Raw genomic sequence first — 27566 nt, forward strand, 5'->3', positions numbered from 1 at the left:
TTTTTTGTTTTTGCGTTATGCGGGCCTCTCACTGTTGTGGCCTCACCCATTGCGGAGCACAGGCTCCGGACGCACAGGCTCAGCGGCCCAGCCGCTCCACATGTGGGATCCTCCCGGACCGGGGCACGAACCCGTGTCCCCTGCATCGGCAGGCAGACTCTCAACAACTGCGCCACCAGGGAAGCCCTAGGATGTTTTATTCAGATATTTTTCATTCCCCTTCTATTCCTCCTCTCCTTCGGGGTCTTTTTTTTTTTTCTTCTCTGTTCTTCAGATTAGGTAATTTTTATTGATTCATCTTCAACTTCACTTCTTATATCTCCCATCTTCAGTTTATTCTTAAGAGTATCCAGTCAGTTTTTAATTGCATTTATTGAACTTTGCAACTTGAAACTTTCACTTGTTTTCTTTTGATATTTTCTGTCTATTCATTTATTGTGCACATATTCTACTTTAAGTCTTTTACATGTTTATAATAGCTAGTCTAAAGTGCTTGTCTGATAATTGTAATATCTGAGAAATCTTTGGAATCTATTTTACTGACTTTTTTTCATGGAGTATGGGTCACATTTTCCTATTTCTTTGCATGTCTAGTGTTTTTTAGTTGGATACTTGACTTTTGTTTTTGTTTATGTGTGTTTTTTTTTTGTGGTACGTGGGCCTCTCACTCTTGTGGCCTCTCCCGTTGTGGAGCACAGGCTCCGGACACGCAGGATCCGGACACGCAGGCTCAGCGGCCATGGCTCACGGGCCCAGCCGCTCCGCGGCATGTGGGATTTTCCTGGACTGGGGCACGAACCCATGTCCCCTGCATCGGCAGGCTGACTCTCAACCACTGCGCCACCAGGGAAGCCCGATACTTGACTTTTTAAATGATGGATTTTAGAGACTCTGAATTCTGTTTTGCTTCTCTGAAAAATAATTTTTATTCTAGAAGGCAGTTAACTTGACTGAATTCAAATTCCAGACTCTTGTCTCCACTGTAGTGGTAGCAGTTGAAACCTTTACTTCAGTTTCTAGCTGCTGATTTTCTGCGAGGACCCCTAGGGTCCCCTCCTTCACTTCATGATTAGTTTAGTGAACAGCACAGGTCTTGGGAGCTCTTTGTGTACAGAGATCGTCTCCTCTTTGGCTCCCTCCCTTCCATGATATTCTTCCTAAATTTCTGGTAGTTCTCCAGCCTTGAGCTCTGTCATCTGATGATGTCAAGCCAGTAAGACTTGGCTTTCTACTCAACCTACCCCCAGTGGCAAGCAGATTTAGCAGTGCCCTCCGCCAAAAAATGCAAATGTATAAATCTCACCTTTTGCAGATTTACCCACCCAGTCACTCTCCTCCCCTTGCCAGGGAATGTGTGCTCTCTGCAGGCAGGATAGATTTCAGAGAGGAAGGGGAGGACTAAGTTTATTGCTCTCAAATCCAATCAGATAAGTTACTCTTCCTTGCCTATGAAGGAGCTAGTGAGGGAGTGGAGAGAGGCCAGGAGTATACTGTTCAAGCGACATCAGCAAGTGAGTTGAGGTAGGGAAGAGATGTTCTCTTCTGATACTCCTAAGAAGTTTGTTCTCTTAACTGATTGGGCCTAAGCCTACGTCAGCTTAGTAGAAGAGATCAGCAGTTTGTCATACAGTTGGACTGACCCTCATGCTAATAACAATCTGGAGGGGAAAACTAATTGAAAACCATCAAAAGCAAGCAAAAGCAGACAGAAAGTGGAGGGGAAAGATAAACTGCAAGTTTTCCCGCAAGACTTTCTGTCAGACGGTATAATGCTTACATCAAATCCATTACCCCCCTGTACTATTTTCTATGCCAAATTATGTCCAACCCAGTTACCAGCATAGCACATGAGAGGTGCTACAGTTAAATGATAATTAATCTATATTGTCCAGGAATCCAGGAGGATATCCAAAGGAGAATATCCAGCAAATATCTGGAAGAGTGGCCACCTGTGGACTTTACATTTTGTCTTTGTTCTATATAATGCTTTTTATTTAAACCTACTTTGTCTGATATTAATGTGGCTACCCCTGCTTTCATTTTCTTTCTACTATATTTACCTGGTATATCTTCTTTTATATAAATTTATTTTATTTATTTATTTTTGGCTGCACTGGGTCTTTGTTGCTGCATGCGGGCTTTCTCTAGTTGCAGCGAGCTGGGGCTACTCTTCATTGCAGTGAGCAGGCTTCTTATTGCAGTGGCTTCTCCTGTTGCAGAGCACGGGTTCTAGGTGCACGGGCTTCAGTAGTTGTGGCACGCGGGCTTCAGTAGTTGTGGCTTGTGGGTTCTAGAGCACAGGCTCAGTAGTTGTGGCGCACGGGCTTAGTTGCTCCATGGCATGTGGTATCTTCCTGGACCAGGGATCGAACCCGTGTCCCCTGCATTGACAGGCGTATTCTTTTTTTTTTTCTTTTTGACAGGCGTATTCTTAATCACTGAGCCACCAGGGAAGTCCCTACCTGGTATATCTTAACCCATAATTCTTTATCGTTTTGTTTTAAGCGGATCCCAAATAGCATATAATTGTGTATACTGTTTTATTTTTTATGATTTGAGATTCTTTGTATTTAAGAGGAAGTTTTCATTTATTATAGTAAATAATACAATTGTTCTTATTCTGTCATCTTAGTTTACACAATTTGTTATGTTGCCTTACTCCTGTTTTTCCAGTCTTCTTTTGCTTTTGCTGGTTTTTCTCGTTCTCTTGTTTTGCTCCTAATAACTTAGAAATTAGACATCCTATTTTTATTTGATTAGTAATTTCAAAATAAAAAGAAAGTGAACTTCTATTTCTTTACCAACATTAAGAATACATTAGTTATCTATTGATTCCCCTGGAAATGAGTCACATATTTTAGTACCTCCCTTTGTTCCTACCTCCCACCATTTATTGGAATAGTCTGGGCTTTTAAAACTATTATTATTATTTCTTTTTTTTACATTTCATTAATGAACACTTTTCACATTTGCATTTCCTTAATGTAGCCATGTTAACCATGTTAAGAACAATTACTTCGACATTAATTTCTAAGTTTACAAAAGGTTACAATTTTCATCTCTATTTCTTTTATAACATATCTCCCTTATACTTAAGATCTTTATTTTTGTTAATTTATTGGATACTAAAGTATTTCTTTAAGTGATTTTTAAAGAAGAGTATATATCTGAATCTTTGCATATCTGAGGGTATATATTAAATGTGTATTCTTCTGACATAGCAGTTAATCCGTAGGAAATTTTCCTAAGGAAATGATAGCAGGATGCAAAGATGTGTGTACAGGTTCATTTTTCAGTATTATTACAAAAGCAAAAATCAGAAACTAATAAGTGTCTACAAATAGAGATTGGTCGAACAAAATAAAATTATTTCCAGCCATTACTGCAAAATCATAGCAGTTTTATCACTTTGTCACCTAATTAATGTATCATTAATCTTTTTGCCTGTTACTTGTGCAAGTTATAATTAAAACATAAATTTAGACCATACAAAGTAAACATTAGCATGTTTAGCTGTCAACATTAATATTCTATTTAGTATCTTTTTCAGTTTTTCAATTAGATTAAATATTGGCTAAATAGATATTTATTATTGAAAATATTTTTTAAGAAATTTAATTTTAGTTATTTCTTGTAGTCACTCCATGGATTTTTTTGGGCAACCCAGACCAGAAGATAACCAGTCAGTAGTCAGCAGAATGCAAAAGAAATACTGGAAAACCAAACAGGTCTTTATCAAAGCAACCGGGAAAAAGGAGGATGAGCACGTAGTGGCATCTGATGCTGAACTGGATGCTAAACTTGAGGTAAATTTTAGGATTCTGTGTACTGCATATAACTTGTTATTATCTAGGACGACTAAGAGGACTATGACAAGCTTTCATACTGAAGAACTTATCGGGATAAATGCAAAACTTGATAATAGAATAATTGTATCCATTTATCAATCAGATCTTCTGGATAGGAGATCATAATTCTCATAGATTGAGGATTGGCAGAACTGGTGTTCATAAATTAGATAAATCATGAACTAAGTAATTTCTCTGGCACAAGTATTGTAATTTTTAGGCCGTGTTAATGAATTAATTATATTTCTAATTGGGACCATATACTCATTATGTATCATGTCATAATATTTTGTACTATTTTATCTGAAGTCTATACCTCACTGCAATACATTAACTGAAATCAAATAGTGAGTGAGGATTTTACAAGTTGGAGTTTTTGTTTCTATTATTAAGGGGTGGAGTTAATTGAAGTATGTCATATGCATTTTTGGTTCTGTTTTTCATTTTAAATAAAAGGACTAATTACCAGGAAACAACTTTAAACTTTAAATGCTTTTAAGTAATTAAGCTAATTAGAAGGAAGTTCTCATGTACGTTAATGAAAAAAATCTAGATTTTTAAATGCAGATTTGGTAATTCCATGTACATATACTAATGTAACTTTTACAAACATTTCCAGGCAGGAGTTCTGTTATGCTTGGAATGTAGTAATCTGTTGGTATTCTTAAATATTTTTAAATAGAGGTCTAATTAAATAGGTCTTAATCTACTAAGTAATTTTATTCTGCAGAAAATAAACTTTCGTAATTGCCCTAACAAATATGGAAATAGAAATTACTTCTATTTAACAAACTTTTTGTGTTGAAAAGTACAATTTGTGTTGAAAAGTATTCTTCTTAGGATTCAGTGAAAAATATGGAAAAAAAGTGAAGGGACTTTATTTTAAGTAATATGTTTTAGCACCAGGGGAACTCTTCACTGTTGCTATATATATTCCCACAGATGTATATTTTTTTGTATTGTTTCACATCGTTAGGTAATGTGTGGGTGACATTTTATATTCAGTGTAATTCTTGTCCATTAGACAAATATTTGGAATCAATCAAGAACTTTCTCCCACAATTGTACTAATTTTTTTAAGAATGAGAAATAGTTTCATTTTAAATATACATACAAGTATGCATACTTAAATTATCATGTTGTACACTTTAAATATATTACAGTTTTGTTTGTCAAATTATACCTCACTAAAACTGAAATAGATATTTTTATTATAACAGTGAAAAGCAATAGTATGTAAATCTTTCAAGGACCCATGGGGAAAAAAATCATAATCACTTCATCATAACAGAACTATTTTTGTATTCTTTTCTAATCCCCTTCCATATGGATTTAAAACAGCTTTTTAAATTGCCAAATCCATATACCAAGTGTAATTCAAACATACTTAAACTTATGTGGAAAATTGATGGTTGCTCCTCCACTTAGATTTTAGTGTCTATTATCAGTCTTCCTTTGATCTGATCAAACATCAAAATAACAACAAAACTACATCAGAGATAGATCATTCAGGCTTAATGGTGATATTGGAAGTTCATTTGATAATCTCAAAGGATTAGGGCCTAATATTATACCACAGTGCCAAGGTCTTTTTGAACTAAAGTCTCATAGCAACTCTTCAGTGAAGGACTTTGTGAGTCTTCTTTAGGCTGCACCCTAAAACCCATGCTGGCGTGTTTCTCTGGGAAAACCTAAATGTATAGATATGTGTGAAGAGTTACCTCACGTGTATGTGTCCTGATCTCAAATTTTCACTTGCTTGCTTTGAAATGGGAGCCTACTGGATATTTTATTTTTTTGTTAGCTATTAGCAGCAGTGATAATGAAGGGATTAATATTCATGGAAAATTCTAAACAAAAATAATCCAAAAGTAATTTATTTTTGATGTTGTAACACATTATTTAATTTTTATGGTAAACTCACTGACCTGTTTTGCTTAGACCAGTATTGGAGAAAAGTCAGACTCCGAGTTAGTTAGTGTTTTCTAAGGCTATCTATACTCTTTTCATCAGTGGTAAGCAATGTTTGATGAAGTTTATATTAGATTTACATTTTTACTATTTAAATAGTTTGGAGCTGCGGGGAGGACAAATTCCACAGTTATAAATTTTTATTAGTTCCCATGTATTTATCACCATTTCTTCCAACCCTCATGGGGGAAATCTAAATGTGCTTTTTCTACACCTGAAATAAAACCAAAACTGAAGTATATTACAGTCAAGGAAAATAGACATAATACTTATAAGAAAATGTTTTGCTTTTGAAGTGCTTTTTAAATATTTTATATTTGTTTATGGTTCTTTACATTGTCCTAATAAAATTTATATTTCAAAGGTTTTTCACTCCATTCAAGAGACATGCACTGAACTTCTGAAGATAGTTGAGAAATATCAGCTAAAACTCAATGGTATGAAATCATAGATATCTATCTGACAATTCCCATTTAAAATAAATATTCATTTGCATTTTTTAAATGAAAGGTTTAATGTAAAAATAGTAGTTTATTAAATTATTTTGTGGACAGTTTCTAATGACAAAAATGAGTATTTACAGTGACCTGTTCTCAAATCCCCCAGTGTCCTCAGTTCATCAGATCCTCTGACAGATTCATTTCGCTGAGTTTAGTTTTCCTTCCCAGAGTCTTAAGTGGATTTGCTTCCATCATGTAAAAGCTCTCTTTCTCAACCCCTACTTGCTCTAGCAGTTGCCATCCCATTCCTCTGCTCCTTTCACAGGGAATTTTGACATAATTATCTGTAGGCACAGTGTCCATTCCTTTCCTTCCACTTTCTCTCGTACTCACCCCAGTCAGGTTTTCACTCCCACCACTCCACCAGATTGTTCTTGTCATAGTCATGAAGCAATAAATCCAGGGACCAATTCTCGGTCCGTGTCACATTATTTAACACAGTTGATTATCCGCCCCCTCCTTGAGACACTCTCTGTGCTTGGCTTCCAGTTACCACATGTCCCTGGATTTCTTTTTAATGGTCATTCCTTCTCAGCATCGTGCCACTGCTGGAATCTCCTCTTTTCTATTTTTTTTTTAAATAAATTATTTTGTTTTATTTATGGCTGTGTTGGGTCTTCGTTGCTGTGCCCGGGCTTTCTCTAGTTGCAGCGAGCGGGGTCTACTCTTCATTGCGGTGCGCAGGCTTCTCATTGCGGTGGCTTCTCTTGTTGCGGAGCACGGGCTCTAGGTGCGTGGGCTTCAGTAGTTGTGGCACACGGGCTCAGTAGTTGTGGTGCACGGGCTTAGTTGCTCCGTGGCATGTGGGATCTTCCCGGACCAGAGCTCAAACCCGTGTCCCCTGCATTGGCAGGTGGATTCTTAACCAGTGCACCACCAGGGAAGCCCTCTCCTCTCTTGACCTCTTCTGATTGGAACTCAATCTTTGGATATCTTCTCCTGCCTTAATTACAGTTCCCTACTGGACATGGCCACCTCTCTGATTCTGTTACTTCTCTAATCTCATCTCCTCTTGAGCCATGTTAATCTCCTTCACAGTAGGCATATCTGCATAGTCGGCTCCCGATCTTCTTTAGGTATGTGGTCAAGTGTCATCTTTTTAGTGAGTCCTTCCCTGACCCCCATATCTAAAATGAAATACCCCTCTTTCTCATAAGTCTGTCTACTTAATGATAGAACTTAACAGTATTCAACATTCTGTATATTTTATCTGTTGTTTTTCTTACCACCACTAGAATATGCCCTCCTTAAGGACAGGAATTTGTCTGTTTATTTCTGGTCTCCTAACCTAGAAACAATGTCTAGCATACAGTGCATACTTAATATATATTTGCTCAATGAATGGTTTTCTTGTGTAGCTGTGTAAATTGGTCTCAAAATTTTACAATCAGAGTTCATGTGTTGTCCCGTTAAAGCAAGAAATCCATTATAGCATGGTAATTTTTTGAGTGCCTGCCATGTGTAAAACTATGTCCTTTTCCCAAGGCAGTAGTTCGAGAAACAACTTTTTGTAACAAAATAAGAGACAAGAATAGTGTGTAATTGAATTCAGGATAGTGATACAGACATACCTCTGAATTGTCTTGGAGTGAAAAATAACTGTGTATTAGAGTGATTGGTAAAGGCAACTCCATAGATGGGAAATGAGGTAAAATGTAAAAGGTTTATAGATGTTGAATATGTGGGAAGAAAGGGAATTGGAGTCAAGGAATAAGGTTAAAGAATGAGAACAGTCTGCATGATGGAAGAGTTTGTAATTGGGACTAGTAGGGTGATACAAGAGCAAAGGAAGATTCGAGTCAGATTGCTAAGGACCTTAAATATTTTACCAAGCAGTAAAAAGCCATTGCAATCATTGGAGCAAGGGAGTCCTGTGACAGAAATGTAAAGAAACATTTGCAAGTTTGTGCATACTGCATTTTGTCCTGGGATCACCAGATCTTTTAGCATGCTGGTGGAGCATTTCAGGGTAAGGAAGAGATATACATATATAGATTTCATCATGTACTTTCTCTTCAAGATTGTGTTTGACTGTGTGATTTCTTGAAGACTGTTTTATTAATAGATCTTCTGTTGAGACTAACATTGGACAATTGCAGTAGATTCCTCCATCACTATAAAGCTTTATGAGAATAACTTGGCTGGGGAAGAACACATAGGAGTAGGGTCTCTGTAGTTTTTGGCAGCAGGTCCCAACACAGAATTAGCACAGATTCAGCTTCATCTCCTCCCCTTTATGCATTGATAAGGATGAGGCTCAATGATGGTTCTTGTTCATTTGATATTTGTTAATGAGATAGTCCAAGTTCTCAGAGAGCTTTCTGGATCATCTACAAGTTTATATTTTTTTTCTAGTAGTTTTCATTGAGGTATATTTTATGAAGTTCTGATTCAAAGGAAATATGTAATCTGTACATCTTTGAAGTAATGAGAATATTAAATTAACCAGTTCCTCAAATCCAGTCCACTCTTAATCAGGTTAATTGTTCATAAAACAGCACTCGGTTTTATTAAAGATGATACTACAGAATGTGTAGACACCCTCTCCCAAACACCATCGTGCTCTCCTAGGGCCTCCCTTGTAGGTACTACAGGGAGGACCAGGCGGGGGGGCAGCTAGCAAGTGAGAAGGCCTGAGTTCCCCTGCTGCCTCAGAGGTATTAAAAGGGACTTCCCTTTCAGTTTTTAACTTCAGCTTTTCCATCAGTAAACTAGGGTGAAATTAAGCATGACATTTGTCATGTTTTTCACTTTTTTTTATAGAATTCTTTTTAAAATTAATTTATTAATTAATTGATTTTTGGCTGCATTGGGTGTTTGTTGCTGCGCACGGGCTTTCTCTAGTTGCGGCAAGTGGGAGCTACTCTTCGTTGCGGTGCACGGACTTCTCATTGCAGTGGCTTCTCTTGTTGTGGAGCACGGGCTCTAGGAACGCAGACTTCAGTAGTTGTGGCATGCAGGCTCAGTAGTTGTGGCGCACGGGCTTAGTTGCTCTGCGGCATGTGGGATCTTCCTGGACCAGGGCTCGAACCCATGTCCCCTGCATTGGCAGGTGGATTCTTAACCACTGCGCCACCAGAGAAGTCCTTGTTTTTCACTTTAAGCTCACAATTTGAACACTTTATGGGCTTCCTCACCTGTTTGTCTTATTGTGATTAAAGGGTCATCTTCCACTAGATCAGTGCTTCTAAAACTGTGGTGAAGGGCCATTTTCTGTCTTGTGTTTTACTTTCAATCTGTTGTAAACTGACACTTTTGAAAATACAATAAAAATGAATTTTCAGAAAAATGAAATTAAAGAAGACATGCAAAATATAGGCACACTTTTTTATTATTAGACTCAGATATAAAACAGTCAAATTGGTAAAAGTTTCTAAATAGTTTCTTAGTTTTGATATCTGTCACAAGCTGGTAGCAAATGGTTCTGGACTGGCATTGGTCTACGGACCACACTTTGAGTAGTATTGTACTACATGACAACTTTAAGGGTTTTAGGAACCAAATCGTGGACAGTTGTGGGTCTGAGATACTGAGCATAGGAAAATGAAGCCAGGATGGGAGACAAGAATAAGTTAAGTTTAAATAGAAAGCCAGGGGCTTCACTGGTGGCGCAGTGGTTAAGAATCTGACTGCCAATGCAGGGGACACAGGTTTGAGCCCTGGTCCAGGAAGATCCCACGTGCCGCGGAGCAGCTAAGCCCGTGCACCACAACTACTGAGCCTGCGCCCTAGAGCCCGCAAGCCACAACTACTGAAGCCCGTGTGCCTAGAGCTTGTGCTCCGCAACAAGAGAAGCCACTGCAATGAGAAGCCCGCGCACTGCATTGAAGAGTAGCCCCTGCTTGACGCAACTAGAGAAAGCCTACGCACAGTGACGAAGACCCAATGCAGCCAAAAATAAATTAAATAAATAAATAAATAGAAACCCCCAAATACTTTGTAAGAGGCAATGATCCTAAAGTGCATCTCTGCACGTTTGAAAATGCGTCATCTGTGGCTTTGTTGTATTTTATTATTTTGGAATTTTTTTTTTCACTAAAGATCAGTCTTTCCTGAAGTGAGGTCCATGGAGTCAGTGCATGAAAATCATCTGGAGTGCTTGTTTAAAACAAAAAAACAGATCCTCACACCTGTAAAATCAGAATCTCTGGAGATGAAGCCCAGGAATTTGTATTTTAAAAATAAGTGTCTCTCCTTCCACCCCCAAGTAATTCTTATGTATAGAGAGTTATTGCTGTGAGAATTTTAGTCGTGTGTGTGTGTGTGTGTGTGTGTGTGTGTGTGTGTGTGTTTTAAACCAATGATGAAATGAAACAATGAACTATACTGTCATTTTTTCCCTAGTTATATCGGAGGAAGAAGACGAACTAGGGCTCTTTTTAAAGTTCCAAGCAGAACGGGATACAACTCAGGCTGGCAAAATGATGGATGCCACTGGCAAGGCACTCTGTTCTTCAGCCAAGCAAAGGTTTATCATGGTTTTGCATCATCCTTAAATTTGTAGTCAGTATGACAGTTTTGATGTGTGTAGTTAAATTTGCATAGTTGTAAAGGTTTCTCTTCATTCCATTAGAGGGTTAAAAGAGAAGTATATTGCAGTATATAGTTGTTTTGATGCCTAACTCTTATTTATTTTGAATTTAAAATAATTATTTAAAAATTGACATTCACAGGTTGCTTAATTCCTAGAAATAGACTTTAGGCCTGTACTTAAATTTCTTAAGTGGTTTAATGTAACAGAGGCACAGAATGGCTAAAATTTAAACATGTATATATATATTTTTTTCACTTTTTGGATATTATACTATCTATGAGTACATTGGAACTTTTCCTCTTTTTAGGCAGAGGAAATTTTGTCTTCTTAATTATATACTTTGCATTCATTATTTTACAACTTTTTAACAGAAAGATACCTGCTGCAAAGAATCTCCTACAATTACTAAATAAAGCCAAAATCTTTGCATTTTCTAGAGAAAAATAAAAATAGACTTTATTGGACCTGTAATGACAATGTATAACTTAAGTGGCTTTATTCTGAAACACCATATTAGTGCAAAAGTCCACCTTTAAGGAGGTGACAAAGAGACAGCCAATAAAAGCCCCTCTATTGCCACTAAGTCAAAAGCAGACCAGAGGAGCTGGGTTTGACCTGTGTTTCTTAAATCCTTTTTTCTCTTGTTCTCATCCTCAGCTGCTAAGAATTTTATCCTCATTCCTTCATCTAGCATTTTATCTGCTTTTCTATACCCAGGTTTTCCCTAAATTTGTCAAAAGAAAGGCTTTCTGCTCATAGGATTATGCTTTATAAATATAGGATGTCTTTACTAAAGGAATTCTTTTCTAAATGGCAGATTTACTTGGCAAATTATTTATACATGGATAAACATCTAAAATGTTGCAAAAATGATATATTGATATTTCCTGAAATAAGAAAGGGAGAGATAGAAGCACATCTTTATTAACAGTTCAAAGTTAACTGTATGATCCTTATTTGCTTTCTGATTTTCTTAGGCATCTTAATAATTTCCTGGTTAAAGACTCATCTTGATAGCAAGTTATGCTTTATGGTTGTTTTTGTTTTATTTTGCTTATGGAATGTACATGCCTCTTATTTTTACCTCTCTGCCATTAGATTGGCTCTGTATACTCCCCTGTCTCGTCTTAAGCAAGAAGTAGCAACATTCAGTCAAAGGGCAGTATCTGATACCTTGATGACAGTCAATCGGATGGAGCAGGCGCGCACAGAATATAGAGGAGCTCTGCTGTGGATGAAAGACGTGTCCCAAGAACTGGACCCAGACACCTTAAAACAAATGGAAAAGTTCCGAAAAGTATGAAAATACATCCCTTTTTTATGTTTTCTTGAAGCTCTACAGAATAATTTAATCAAGAGTATAAAACGTCGGACTATTTTTGGAAAATGTGTTATATTATAAATTCTTGGTTGCTTGGAAATCTTCAGTTAACGTACAAAAGGTTGTCACACTTTTTTTTTTTTTTTTTTTTACTCTTTGAGTGGCATAATAGATCTACCTTTTAAATGTTGCCTACCTGGACTTTTAGGAGTTGTTTGCAGGAGGAAAACAGTTCATTAGTCAGGAAAAAAAACTTAAGGAAAAACTCATGTAAAATGATTATTAATTATAAGTGAAGGTTATCAGATTTTTCATTCTGCCACAATACATAGTTTGACCACAAACTGTTAAAGCAACTATATGTGTGAACATATATTTTGCTAAGTAAACTCCTTATTATAAATTGTATTCCCTGAATTTACCATACATAAATAGTAAAATTCACTCACTCCTTCATAAAGTGCCTATAATAAAAATCCATATTTATATTTAGTATTGATGGAGCCTTTTTACTAGCCGTTACAAGTTCTTTGCCTCAATGATTACTCCAACAGACCTGGGCAGTAGCTGGACACATGGCCTCAGGCAATCTGTTATTCTGTCCCCTTTATAATCCTTGACAATTAGAATACAATCCAAGGGAGTGGTTACACAACATTGTCAATGCACTAGTGTCACTGAATTGTACAGTTTTAAAATGGTTAAGTATATGTTATGTGAATTTCACCTCAATTAAAAAAAAAAGAATATAATCCACACCTCTCATCTAGACCCAAATAGCCCTGCACAGTCTGATCTCTGGTCCCTCTGCTGCCACATCTTGTACAGTACTTACTTTCTGTGCTCCAGCCCTTTCTATGCTTGAGGAAGGAATCGGCTCTACCCTATTCCTTCCTGCTCTGGAAACACTTCCCACACCCAGGACTTTTGTCCTTCCTTTTCCCTGGGTCTAGAGGGCTCTCCTCAGGGTCTTAGCAGGGCCTGCTCATCATCTTCCTATCCCAGTTCACACATGATGCATGAACTCACCAAGGGCTTCCCTGACCATCTAATCAAATGTTGTCACCCACTTCTGTTGCACTTATATGTTATCTTTGTGACTTGAGATTATGTTATATATATTCTTTTTTTCCTGGGCCTCCTCACTCAGGGATGGTGAGGAAGAACATTGTTCACCACAGCATCCCAGTGCCTGGACCAGTGCCTGGCACATAATAGATACCTCATAAGTATTTGTTGAATGAATGAATAAATATATTTAAAGTTGTATTCACACTATTTGGTGATAAATTATTCATTTGTAAGAAATATAATAAGCCTATATTTAAGTTTATAAATATATCTGTATGATTCAGAACTATTATTAATGCTTCTCAACACTTTTACTATGTCCTCTTTCCATTTATTCTTCTACTCTTTCTTAGGTAAATATTATCCATCAGTAGTTTTGGATGTTTGTTTTTATTTGGAATCTGTTTTTTTTTTTCTTAACTATGTACTTTCTCTCTTTCATCCCATAGTTTCTCAGCATAAACATATCTGCTGGAAAGAGTCTCCTACAGTTTCTAAAAATAGCCAAAATCTTTTCCATTAATTTTGAAATAATACAGGGAAAGGGAATTAGTCTTCTTTATTACAATTTCATGTGTCTGAAAACATGTATCATAAACCTGTGTGGTATATTTATTTCTGTATTATAAGCAATAATAACTAACATTTTTGTGGTTGCAGGTACAGATCCAAGTGAGAAATAGCAAAGCTTCTTTTGACAAGTTAAAGATGGATGTTTGTCAGAAAGTGGATTTACTTGGAGCTAGTCGCTGCAATATGTTGTCTCATTCACTCGCTACCTACCAGGTACCCACCTCCATGGTCAGCATGTCCTTGCAGTAAAGATGAGTGGTGAGATTCCTTTTTAAAAGTTGTCTAAAGAGTGCAAAAAAACTGTATAATTGATCAGATTCCTTTGACTTTGCTGAAATTGCTTATTGAGTTATGGCATTCAGAATCATGAATGGAAAAGACTTTTCCAGTCTTTTCAGACTGGAAAAGACCTTAGGGTCTTTCTTTGCCTACTCCCATAGCTTCACATTATTCCCCTTGGTATCCTAGGAGAGACAGACAGACACTTACGGACTGTCTAGGGTTGAGGAGGGGAATGTGGAGAGGAGGCAGGATTCAAGGCCTATTAGCCTTGGTTCATTCAGAGCTACTCCATTTTAAACTAGTTCTGCATACAGTTTCATTTGAAGCAAATATGCTGTGGCCCCGAGCTGCGGAGCCTGCTCTCTGGAGCCTGTGAGCCACAACTACTGAGCCCAAATGCCAGAGCTACTGAAGCCTACATGCCTAGAGCCCATGCTCTGCAACACTTTTCTATCATTTTATGGATGAGGAAAGTGAGAATTAAATGAGAATTCAATGGCAATGTTGGGCTTAAAAACTTAAGTTTTCTAATTCTAGGTCTTGTGTTCTTTTCATTCTGCCAAATTGCCGTTCCACACCACTTTAATCTCAGAAGTCTCATTTGTGCTTGCTTTATTCCAAATCATACATAAATAGCATACAATGAGTAAGTTAGATATTAACAGGTAGCAGTTAACTGATTTTATCAGGTATTTGTAAATGGCAAAATAGGAGAATACGTTTTTTTACATGAGAAAACGATACAAACTAAAGGAAATGGGTATTCACTGCTGCTTTTAGGGAGTCTACCTAATTCAGTTCAGTACTGTGGAATTCAGAAATCAAGAGAGGATGCACTTGAAAATAAAAGTATGTGACAGGACTTCCCTGGTGGCCCAGTGGTTAAGACTCTGGGCTTCCACTGCAGGGAGAATTACTTGAGTTAGCTTCATAGCACATTTTTTTGACAAGTCTTTCTTGAACTCTAAATGAAAGTCCAAATTTAGTGGTACAAATTATTTTACTCCAATTAACAAAGGTTTGTATTATATGCTTACCAACATAAAGATTTACACATATACTTCTAGTGCAAATATGATATTTTGGTGCTTTTACCATTTTTCTTTTGGATTCCTCAGAAGGTGTTCTAATCTGCCAGTTTCATTCTCTTGGCTGCAATTACACTCTAGCTGGCTCCAGTGTACATTTCAGTGCTGTATACAGATAGGCACACATACATGCAGATACAACGCCAATTCTTACGGAGAATTACTGTTTACAGTGCTTGCTGGTTCACCAAACTTGGGAATTGATTTTAGTTCCTACTTCTTATTATTTGACAACTATTCATCTACGATAGTGAGGAAAAATAGCACTGAAAAAAGAGGAGAGGAAGGAGAACTGTAGTGTCACCTTTTCTTTTTCTGCAGAGGACACTGCTTGGATTCTGGGAGAAAACAGCTCGAATGATGTCCCAAATCCATGGGACCTGTATTGGCTTTCATCCGTGTGATTTTGTAGCTCTCAAGGTACATTTCTTTCAATGGTCTTTTCTTAGATTTATTACACTTCATTTGGATAATAACTTTGAAACTACTTTTTGCTAAGCCTAATTTCAACTTTACAAAACACTGGGAAACATTTTTCTACACTCTTTCAGCCATTTTTCTGAAGTTCCCTGATTCCAGATTCTACCAGCAGCACTAAACAAATACATGGAAATAACTGCTGGTGGGCTCAAGATATTTGTAGGGTGGGGGGAAGGGGGAATAAAAGAAAGAGAAAGTGAAAAGAAAATTAAAATACAAAAGAGAGAAAAGGTTATGGAAAGGAAAAACTTAAGAGGAACAAGTGATGGAAAGTGGTAATGTGTTTTCAAAAATGACCACATTACCCACCTGACAACTTTAGGAGTTAAAGAAGAATCTCCTTGCTTTACTTTTACACTCATGTCATAGATGTGATTCATGATACAAAAATTATGCCAGTTTTGGTCATTATGTATGTGTGGTTGCCTCTGAAGAGACTACTGTATTAGGTCAGCTCTTTCTGTAACACCTACGTGAAAATGTACCCTTCCTGTCAACCTTCTGTGCATATGCCTTATCCAGCAGAGATGCACTGTGTTAATCATTTCTTCAGTTCTGGTAAGCTAGGTTTCAGTACCTTTGAACTTATCATTCTGCTTTATTTTCAGTAGAGCTTGAAAATGTTGAGTGTGCCTAAGTTGGATGTGATATCTGTGATGGGTTCATATCCTGCAACTGTATATTACAGGGGCTTAGTATGGATTTTTAAGTTAGGTTCTGACATAGCATCTTCTGTTTTTGGTAGATACCCTTGAATTTGTTTTTTGTTGTTGTGTATGTGTTTTGTTTTTTACTTTTTCTATGTTAATGCTTTACTGTATAGCATACTGTCTATTTAGGGAAATTTAACATCCAATTTCTGCTCAGACTTGAAGTTGAAAATCTTTAATTGTATTTAGAACGTTGCAGTACCGGCTGGCGACACAGTGTAAGTCTTCTTTTTCTTTGGCATTATCACAGAGTGGTGAACCCTGTGGCTGGCCCATGGTGTGCATAGTGGCTACAGGCTGCCAGGATACAAAGGACACAGGGCTCGGGTCAAATTACATCAGCATACATCTCCCATTTCTCACACTCTCTACTTTAAAACTCTTCCTGTTTTATATCGTTCTCTAGAATTTTTGTTCGCATTTTCGTTTGCACAAAGAGAGAAACAGATTCTTTGCATCTACTTAACATTGAATTTCTTACCATTAGCAACTACAAGGCACTCCAGTCAAGCTTACTGAAGACCACAAGGAAGAACGAATAGAAGACAGTTCTCTCCCGGAAAACCTCAATAAGTAAGCAGACAAAAGTTATAGATCATGTTATGGAAGTCCTGGATACCATTGTACCATATATTTGGAAAGAGTTGCTTCTTCTTTGGTTTACCGAATACTTATTTCTCTGTCATTTTTCCAATTAATGTTAAACGTTTGTTTTGAAACCTACCACCCCCCTCCCCCATTTTTAACATGGTAGGCAAAGTTGATGATAGGAATACAGAACAGTTTGGGTGATAAACCCAAATTCTATAGTGTGGGAGACTGAGCCTTGTATTAAGAGCCTTTACCTAGTGAATCCCAAAAGGCGCAGCTTGAAAAAGAAAGGGACAGGTGTCAGCAGCTATGAGACAGAAGCTACTGAAAATCTGTCTCCAAAAAAACACAGATGGGACTGGGATTGGTTACCTGAAAATGGAGGCTCTTGCTGTGCACATCTTTCATGTTGCCTCTTTCCTTCCCTTTAATTACACCTTACCTTTGTTTTCCTTTCAGAACTGCCACTTGTCATTTTAACCAGACTGCACTGAGTATAGTAGCGAACCCAGAAATAGGCCCAAACAATGACAACCATATATTGTTGAGTGGAAGGTGATCTGAAATATAAGTATTTCACCCTTTTCTCTAGGGGGAAATACAAATTTTTTTACTAACTTGGATATATAAATGTTTTAGTATATAGATTACACAATCAAATGTATAGATATGAATTAAATGTATTAACTTAGTTATACATTGACATTTAAAATTGTACATTAAGCATATTAAATTGGTAAATATTTCCGTTATCACATTTTATGAAAGTTTTATTCAGAATCTTCTCATACATCTTCAGCATTATTAAAGCTACCTTTTAAAAAATTTTTATTTATTTATTTTATTTTTGGCTGCATTGGGTCTTCGTTGCTGCGCACAGGCTTTCTCTAGCTGCGTCAAGCGGGGGCTACTCTTTGTTGCGGTGTGCGAGCTTCTCATTGCGGTGGCTTCTCTTGTTGTGGAACACGGGCTTTGGGCACGCGGGCTTCAGTAGTTGTGGCTCGGAGGCTCTAGAGCACAGGCTCAGTAGTTGTGGTGCACGGGCTTAGTTGCTCCTCGACATGTGGGATCTTCCTAGACCAGGGATCGAACCCATGTCTCCTGCATTGGCAGGCGGATTCTTAACCACTGCGCCACCAGGGAAGTCCGAAAGCTACCTTTTGAGTTAACTAACAGATTCCAAAGCACTTCACCTTCTCTTCCATTCAAAGTGTTTAAAACACCATCTATGTATTCTGTCGTTGGAAATTTCATCCCAAATCAAAGTATCTGTTTCCTCTGTAGGCTTATTTTGTAGTATTTGCAAATAAATACTATATTGCTTTTTAAGTGTCTTTAAAGGCTTATTTTTAAAAACCCTCCAATACTAGAGTTGTGAGGTTATACCCCTGGAATAATAACTAAATCTGGTTCAATTTCTTTATCTCATTTTTTTATTATTACACCAGATGGATGATATAAATTTCCAAAATTAGTATTGGTTCAGAATGTTTTAGGCAAATGTGCCTTCTTTTGTAAACATCACTTTGTTGTTCAAAATAGAGTACTCCATTTTTTCTGCAGTTCTTCATTCCCTCTAGTTCCCAAGTATTCTTGAGCAAAACCTTTTTTTTTATATACATCTTTATTGGAGTATAATTGCTTCACAATGCTGTGTGAGTTTCTGTTGTACAACAAAGTAAATCAGCCATACGCATACATATATCCCCATATCCCCTCCCTCTTGAGCCTCCCTCCCACCCTCCCTATCCCACCCCTCTAGGTCTTTGCAAAGCACGGAGCTGATCTCCCTGTGCTATGCAGCTGCTTGCCACTAGCTATCTATTTTACATTCGGTAGGGTATATATGTCAATGCTATTCTCACTTTTCCCCAGCTTCCCTCCCCACCCCTGTGTCCTCAAGTCCATTCTCTATGTCTGCGTCTTTATTCCTGCCCTGCCGCTAGGTACATCAGTACCATTTTTTTTAGATTCCATACATATGCATTAGCATATGGTATGTGTTTTTCTCTTTCTGACTTACTTCACTCTGTATGACAGACTCTAGGTCCATCCACCTCACTACAAATAACTCAATTTCGTTTCTTTTTACGGCTGAGTAATATTCCATTGTATATATGTGCCACATCTTCTTTATCCATTCGTCTGTCGACGGACACTTAGGTTGCTTCCATTTCCTGGCTATTGTAAATAGTGCTGCAGTGAACATTGTGGTACATGTCTCTTTTTGAATTATGATTTTCTCAGGTTATATGCCCAGTAGTGGGATGAGCAAAAAACCTTTTAATGCTTGAAAACTAAACTTCATACTTGATGGCGTTGGTGACAGATGTTCTCTGTGGTATAGTATTTAGCACAGCGTTTACCATGCTGAACGCTGTGCTTGGTGCTTCATCAATACTCAGTAAATATATATTGAAAGAATAAGAGGTGAAGGATTATTTTTACAGTCTGTGTAGCTCTAGAGAAGAAGATTTGTCTCAGACAGATTTTAGGAGATCTACCGGACAACTATTTTATATGTCTCCTCAGTTTAAAAAAAAATTTTTTTAAGCCACATAAAACTGTTTGTAGAGTATGAGTCCCAAATGTATTTTAACCAAAACCTTTGGATTTTTTTGTCTTTACTTTAGGTTAGTTTTCTCAGATGAGGAAGTGAGCTTGGGAAGTGAACCAGGTAAGATGGTAAATTCATTAAAATGTGAAATGATCACATTTAAATGCCAAAACAGTTTGTTACAGCCTTTGGGGATTGTGTTAATATCCATTCAATTAAAAAATGTTAAGTCCCTTTGTAAGCCTCTTCTGTACAAACTTGAGTTCGCCTTTTTTCCCCAGCTTTATTGAGGAGCCGTAATTGACATGTAACACTGTAAGTTTAAGGTGCACAGTGTGATGATTTGGTATATTCTAGTATTGCAAAATGATTTTCACCATAAGATTAGTTAACACATCTATCATCTCACATAGTTACCATATTTATTTTGGGCATAAGAACATTTAAGATTTACTCTCTTAGCAATTGTTTTTAACTATAGTTACCATGCTATATGTTAGATCCCCAGAACTTACTCTTCTTATAACTGGAAGGTTGTACCCTTTGGCCAATCTCCCCATTTCCCCCATCCCCCAGGCCCTAGCAACCACCAGTCTACTCTCTGTGTCTAGGAGTTCGGCTTTTTTAGATCTCACATTTAAGTGAGATCATAGTGTCTTCCTCTGTCTGACTTATGTCACTTAACATAATGCCCTCTTGAACAGCAGTGAGCCAGTGCAGCAATGAACGTGAGGGTGCAGATGCCACTTCGAGATAGTGATTTCATTTCCTTTGTATATAAACCCTGAAGTGGAATTGCTGGATTATATAGTAGTTCTATTTTTAATTTTTTGAGGAACCTCCATACTGTTTTTCATAATGGCTATACCAATTTAGACATTCCCACCAACAGTACACAAGGCTTCCTTTTTTTCCACATCGCCACGAGCATTTATCTCCTGTCTTTTTTATACAGCCATTCTAACAGTCGTGAGGTGATATTTCATTGTGGTTTTGATTTGTATTTGATTTCATTAGTACTGTTGAACACCATTTCAAGTCTCTATTGGCCATTTATATGTCTTTGGTTGGAAAAATGTCTACTTTGCCTATTTTGAACATCAGATTACTGTTGTTGGTTTTTTTAATATTGAGTTACATGAGTGCATTATATATTTTAGATATGAACCCCTTATCACATCTGTGGTGTGCAGATATTTTACCTAGTCTGTAGATTGCCTTTTCATTTTCTTGATCATCTTTTTTTTCCCAGAGATTTTTAGTTGGATGTAGTCCCACTTGTTTATTTTTGCTTTTGTGTCTTGAGCTTTTTGTGTCATATACCAAAAATCATTGCCAAGACCAGTGTCAAGGAGTTTTTTTTGTTTGTTTTTTGTTTTTTTTTTTTTTTCGGTACGCGGGCCTCTCACTGTTGTGGCATCTCCCGTTGCGGAGCACAGGCTCCGGACGTGCAGGCTCAGCGACCATGGCTCACCTGGACCGGGCACGACCTGGACCAGGGCACAAACCTGTGTCCCCTGCATCGGCAGGCGGACTCTCAACCACTGTACCACCAGGGAAGCCCTAAAATGTCTTTTGATTGGAGAATTTAATCCATTTACATTTAATTATTGATAGGTAAGGATTTAGTAATGCCATTTTGTTCATTGTTTTCTGACTATTTTGTAGTTCCTTTGTTCCCTTATTCCTTTCTTATATCTTCCTTTGTGACTTGATGACTTTTTGTGGTGGTATGCTTTGATTCTTCTATCTTAACTTTTTATGTACCTATTACAGGGTTTTTTTTGGTGATTACCATGAGGCTTACAATAAAATGTCTTATATTTATAACATTATTTTAGGCTGATAACAATTTAATTTGATAGCATACAGAAACTCTAGACTTCTACTTCTCCTCCCCTCACATTTTAGGTTATTGATATTATAGTTTACATGTTTTTTACATTGTGTGTCCAATAACAAATTACTATAGTTTTTTTTTGTTTGTTTGTTTTTTGCGGTACGCGGGCCTCTCACTGTTGTGGCCTCTCCTGCTGCAGAGCACAGGCTCCAGACGCACAGGCTCAGCGGCCATGGCTCACGGGCCCAGCCACTCTGCGGCATGTGGGATCTTCCCAGACTGGGGCACGAACCTGTGTCCCCTGCATCGGCAGGCGGACTCTCAACCACTGCGCCACCAGGGAAGCCCACTATAGTTATTTTTAATATGTTTGCTTTTTAACTTTTAAACTGGAATTGAAAGTGATTTATGCACCACTGTTACAATATTACAGAATCTGACTATGACTATATATTTACCTTTACTGATGAGTTGTACACATTCATGCATTTTTACAAGGTTAATTTGCATCCTTTTATTTCAGCTTGTAAAGTGCCCTTTAGCATTTCTTGTAAGGCAGGTCTAGTGGTAATGAACTTTCTCAACTTGTTTGTTTGAGAAAGTCTTTATCAGGTCTTCATTTCTGAAGGACAGCTCTGCTGATACAGTATTCTTCATTGACAGTTGTTTTTTTTTTCAATATTTTGGATATATCGTCCCACTCTCTCCTGGCCTGCAAAGTTTCTCCAGAGAAATCTGCTTATGGTTTTATAGGGTTTCCCTTGAATGTGACAAGTCACTTTTCTCTTGCTGCTTTCAAAGTTCTGTCATTGACTTTAGACAGTTTAACTATAATGGGTCACAGTCTCTGGTTGGGTGAAGTTGCTGCCCCTGCTCTCAGGTGGCAGAGGTGGGCAGGCTACTTGCTAGGCTCTGTGTTCAAGCAGTTCTGCTGGCTGGGCTCTGTGGTAAGGTGGTGCTGTGCTCTAGGGTCAGACAGTGTTACTAGCTGGGCTCTACAATCACCTCTAGTCAGGCAGGGTCGCTGGCTGTGCTCCCTCACCAGATGCTGCTGCTGCCTGGCCTCTGCATGCAGGTGGGGCTGCAGCAGGGCTTCACAATCAGATGCAGCCTCAGCCTGTACTTTGTGATCAGGCAGAGCCACAGGCTGAGTTTCATAATTGGGCAGGACTGTGGCTGTGCTCGGCTTTTGGGCAAGGTCGCTGGCCAGACCTCCTGGTAGGGTGGGGCCTCATACTGCACCCCACCGTTGGGGGGTGTCATTGACTGGGCTCCCTGCCTAAGTGAGACTACAGGATGTGCCCAGCAACTGGGCATGGACGTAGGCTGGGCTTTGCTGCCAGGCAGGGCTATAGACCGGGGTGTGCTGCTGGGCAGTACTGTGAGCTAGGCTGGGAGGCTCCCCAGGGTCCCTTTTAGGGCATCCTGGTCAGGTGGGCTGGGGCCATGCTCCCCTGTTGGGTGGGGCTGCTGACTTGCTTCCCTGCCTGGGCAGGCAATAGAATATGCTCTGCAGCTGCCCCAGGTCTCAGTCCAGGCTTCCTGGTCAGGCGAAACTGGAGGCTATGCTCAGCAATGAGTTAGCTTTCAAGCAGTACCTAATTAGAGGGTCCAGTTATCTTCTTTAGGGAATTCTGGTCTTCTCTAAGATAGAGGTGCTTTTAGTGTAGATATTCATTTCACAGGGTTGTATGATTGTTTCAAAGTTATCCTCATATTTAAATTTGTGTTATTATTTTTGGTGTTCTTATTTTTTAATAAATATATATTATATGTACAGTCAACATATATATGAATTACTGTAGCTTTTGAGCCAGAAAAATTGGGTTTGAATGCTGGCTTTTTTTTAAAACAAGTCATTTATGCCTCTCATTTTTCTTATCTGAAAAATGAGTCATACACTCTTGCCTTGCAGGACATTAGGGCTAGATATATTTATCAACTATATAGCACACAGTAGGCATCCAATAAATGTGATAGGTATTTTTAAGTATACACATAAATACCATATTGATAAAAGAAACTATTTAAGAAGCTATAATAATCATGAGCTCATATATCTAACATACCTTCAGACTTATGTTCCAAAGGTTAGCTAATTTTGCATGCATAATCCTGTACCTAAGTAGAGAACATTTTTTTAACAGTCATAAATGAAATATAATGGACATTGTTGTAGTTTCACCATCCATCTATAGTATTATTTTGTCTTTTAAAGCCTGCTGTATCAGCAGTTATATCCCTTTTTTATTGAAGTATAGTTTATGTACAATATTATATGTTACAGTGTACAACGTAGTGATTCACAGTTTTTAAAGGTTATGCTCCATTTATATTGGATTGGCCAAAAAGTTCTTTCGGGTTTTTCCATAACATCTTACGGAAAAACCCAAACGAACTTTTTGGCCAACCCACCAGTTATTGTAAAATATTGGCTATATTCTCTGTGTTATACAATATATCCTTATAGCTTATTTTATATGTAATAATTTGTACCTTTTAACCTCATACCCCAAACTTGCACTTCCCTCTTCCCTCTCCCTACTGATAACTACTAGTTGGTTCTCTATATCTGTGTGCCTGTTTTTTTTTTTGTTATGTTCACTAGTTTGTTGTATTTTTTAGATTCCACATATAAGTGTCATCATAGTGTTTGTCTTTCTCTGTCTGACTTATTTCACTTAGCATAATACCCTCCAAGTCCATCCACATTGCTGCCAATGGCAAAAATAAACTCAAAATGTATTGAAGACCTAAATGTAAGGCTGGAAACCAGAAGTCCTAGAGGAAAACATATGCAGAACACTCTTTGCCATAAATCATAGTAATATTTTTTTGGATTCATCTCCTAAAGCAAGGGAAATAAAAGCAAAAATAAACGCGTGGGACCTAATCAAACTTAAAAGCTTTTGCACAGCAAAGGAAACCATCAACAAAATGAAAAGGCAACCTATGCAATAGGAGAAAAAATTTGCAAATGATATGACCGATAAGGGGTTGTTATCCAAAATACATAAACAGCTCATACAACTCAACATCAAAAACACAACCTAATTAAAAAATGGGCTACCATATGACCCAGCAATCCCACTACTGGGCATATACCCTGAGAAAACCATAATTCAAAAAGAGTCATGTACCAAAATGTTCATTGCAGCTTTATTTACAATAGCCCAGAGATAGAAACAACCTAAGTGTCCATCATCAGATGAATGGATAAAGAAGATGTGGCACATATATACAATGGAATATTACTCAGCCATAAAAAGAAACGAAACTGAGCTATTCGTAATGAGGTGGATAGACCTAGAGTCTGTCATACAGAGTGAAGTAAGTCAGAAAGAGAAAGACAAATACCGTATGCTAACACATATATATGGAATTTAAGGGAAAAAAATGTCATGAAGAACCTAGGGGTAAGACAGGAATAAAGACACAGACCTACTAGAGAATGGACTTGAGGATATGGGGAGGGGGAAGGGTAAACTGTGACAAAGCGAGAGAGGCATGGACATATATATACACTACCAAACGTAAGGTAGATAGCTAGTGGGAAGCAGCCGCATAGCACAGGGAGATCAGCTCGGTGCTTTGTGACCACCTGGAGGGGTGGGATAGGGAGGGTGGGAGGGAGGGAGACGCAAGAGGGAAGAGATATGGGAACATATGTATATGTATAACTGATTCACTTTGTTATAAAGCAGAAACTAACACACCACTGTAAAGCAATTATACTCCAATAAAGATGTAAAAAAAAAAGGGCAGAAGACCTGAATAGACATCTTTCCGAAGAAGACATACAGTTGGCTAACAGGAACATGAAAATATGCTGAGCATTGTTGATCATCAGAAAAATGCAAATTAAAACTCTAATGAGATATCACCTCACACCTGTCAGAATGGCTATCATCAAAAAGACCACAAATAACAAATGTTGGTGAGAATATGGAGAAAAGGGAACCCTCGTACACTGCTGGTAGGAATGTAAATTGGTGCAGCCACTGTGGAAAAAAGTATAGAGGTTTCTCCAAAAACTAAAAATAAGACTGCCATATGACCCAGCAATTCCATTCCTGGGTATATATGCAAAAAAAAACCCAAAACAGTTATTCAAAAAGATACATGCATTTCAATGTTCATAGCAGCATTACTTACAATTGCCAAGAGGTGGAAGCAACCTAAATGTCCATCAATAGATGAAAGGATAAAGAAGATGTAGTGTATATGTACCTAGTCATAAAAAAGAATGAAATTTTGCCATTTGCAACAACATGGATGGACTTAGAGGGTATTCTGCTAAGTGAAATAAGTCAGAGAAAGACATACTGTATGATGTCACTTATATGTGGAATCTAAAAAATACAACACACTAGTGAACATAACAAAAAAAACCCCAGGCACACAGATATAGAGAACCAGCTAGTAGTTACCAGTGGGGAGAAGGAGGAGGGGAGGGGAAAAATACGGCTAAGGGATTAAGAGGTACAAACTACTGTGTATAAAATATATAAGCTACAAGTATACATTGTACAACACAGGGAATATGGTCAACATTTTATAATAATTATAAATGGAGCATAACCTTTAAAAATTATGAACCACTATGTTGTACACTTGTAACATATAATATTGTACATCAATTATATTGCAATAAAAATTTTTTTAATTAAAAATGGTCCTGGGGCTTCCCTGGTGGCACAGTGGATGAGAGTCCGCCTGCCGATGCAGGGGACACGGGTTCGTGCCCGGGTCCAGGAAGATCTCACATGCCGCGGAGCGGCTGGGCCCGTGAGCCGTGGCCGCTGAGCCTGTGGGTCCAGAGCCTGTGCTCTGCAACGAGAGAGGCCACAACAGTGAGAGGCCCGTGAACTGCAAAAAAAAAAAAAAAATGGTCCTAATAATAGTTGAAGATGTAAAAATCTTGGATTTTTTTTTTTTTGTCATTCTTTTTTTTTTTTGCCACACTGCATAGCATGAGGAATCTTAGTTCCCCAACCAGGGATCAAACCCTGGCCCCAGCAGTGAAAATGCCAAGTCCTAACTCCTGGTCCACCAGGGAATTCCCTACCTTGGAGGTTTTTTTTTTTTTTTTTTTTGGTCTCTGTCTATACTGGGTTGCAAATTAGGTAGAGATGTGGGAAACAGACTCTAAGAAACTGGCTCCTAGTGTAGTAATAGGGCATAATTTATCCCAATATAGGCCCAAAACTTAGAGATAATTTTTTTAAAAAATGTTTGCCTATGGGTGTTTTGTTTGTATGTTTGATTTTTTAATGTTAAACATTAAAAAAATATGCTGTCTTTTAAGTACATATGTTTGATCTTTCCCTTCATATGAAATCACTACTCTAAATGAGAAATGTGGAGATGCTGCTCACAGCTATGCACAGCTCTTAGAAGAATAAAGCAGCCTTTGAATTAAAAGTACAACATACCCTGTTAGGAACACAGATTTGAGCCAGGCTGTCTGGTTTGAACCTGAGCTCCACTGTTAATTAATTGTGTGACCTTGAGCAAGTTACTCGACTTCTTGCCTTACTAGTGCCTCATCTGCAAGGTGGGGATGCCATGGTTATGGTGGCATCCGGTAGGGTTTTTATGAGGATCACCAAGGTTAACGTGCACCAAGCCCTGAGAAAAGTGCCAGGCACTCAGTAAGCTCTGTAGCCACATTAGCTGTTACTAGTTTCCAGGTCCCCAAACCATGCAGTATAGGATATGGAAGTTTGGCACAAAAATTGCATCAACTTCACAGTTTTGCCAAGTGTCAACTCGTCTTGGAGCATCTGTCCAAGACCTGTGCTAGGCCCAGGGAACACAGAGATGACCAGCTCCACTCCTCCACCAGGAAATCCTGAGTCTGATACAGACATGAGCAAATAAACCAGTAGAAGGCAGCATGGGGAATATTACACATGTGTTATTAACTTGAAAAATTATAATCCTCAAGGAATAACCTCAAGTAATAATGTATTGTTAAGTGTATTTGTTTTCTATTGCTATGTAATGAATTATCACGGATTTGAAAAGCACAACATATCCAATCATTTATTCATTCATTCAACATAAAAATGAATACCTGGGGCTTCCCCGGTGGCGCAGTGGTTGAGAATCCGCCTGCCAGTGCAGGGGATATGGGTTCATTCCCTGGTCCGGGAAGATCCCACGTGCCATGGAGCAACTAAGCTCGTGTGCCACAA

General features: G+C 38.0%; 1 protein-coding gene across 1 annotated transcript in view; it reads left to right on the forward strand.

Annotated features, from left to right (window-relative positions):
* Window positions 1-3644: 3644 nt before the first annotated feature.
* Window positions 3645-27566, forward strand: part of ICA1L (islet cell autoantigen 1 like) — a 39650-nt gene continuing 15728 nt past the window's right edge. The window contains exons 1-8 of the mRNA XM_029225604.1: window positions 3645-3806; window positions 6184-6256; window positions 10664-10787; window positions 11952-12150; window positions 13906-14031; window positions 15510-15608; window positions 16866-16951; window positions 19603-19646. Coding sequence (XP_029081437.1) covers window positions 3645-3806; window positions 6184-6256; window positions 10664-10787; window positions 11952-12150; window positions 13906-14031; window positions 15510-15608; window positions 16866-16951; window positions 19603-19646 — 913 coding nt within the window. The remainder of the gene's footprint in view (window positions 3807-6183; window positions 6257-10663; window positions 10788-11951; window positions 12151-13905; window positions 14032-15509; window positions 15609-16865; window positions 16952-19602; window positions 19647-27566) is intronic.

Source organism: Monodon monoceros, unplaced genomic scaffold (genome assembly GCF_005190385.1).
Source record: "Monodon monoceros isolate NGI ecotype Baffin Bay Population unplaced genomic scaffold, NGI_Narwhal_1 Super_Scaffold_16, whole genome shotgun sequence".
NCBI classification, from domain to species: domain Eukaryota; kingdom Metazoa; phylum Chordata; class Mammalia; order Artiodactyla; family Monodontidae; genus Monodon; species Monodon monoceros.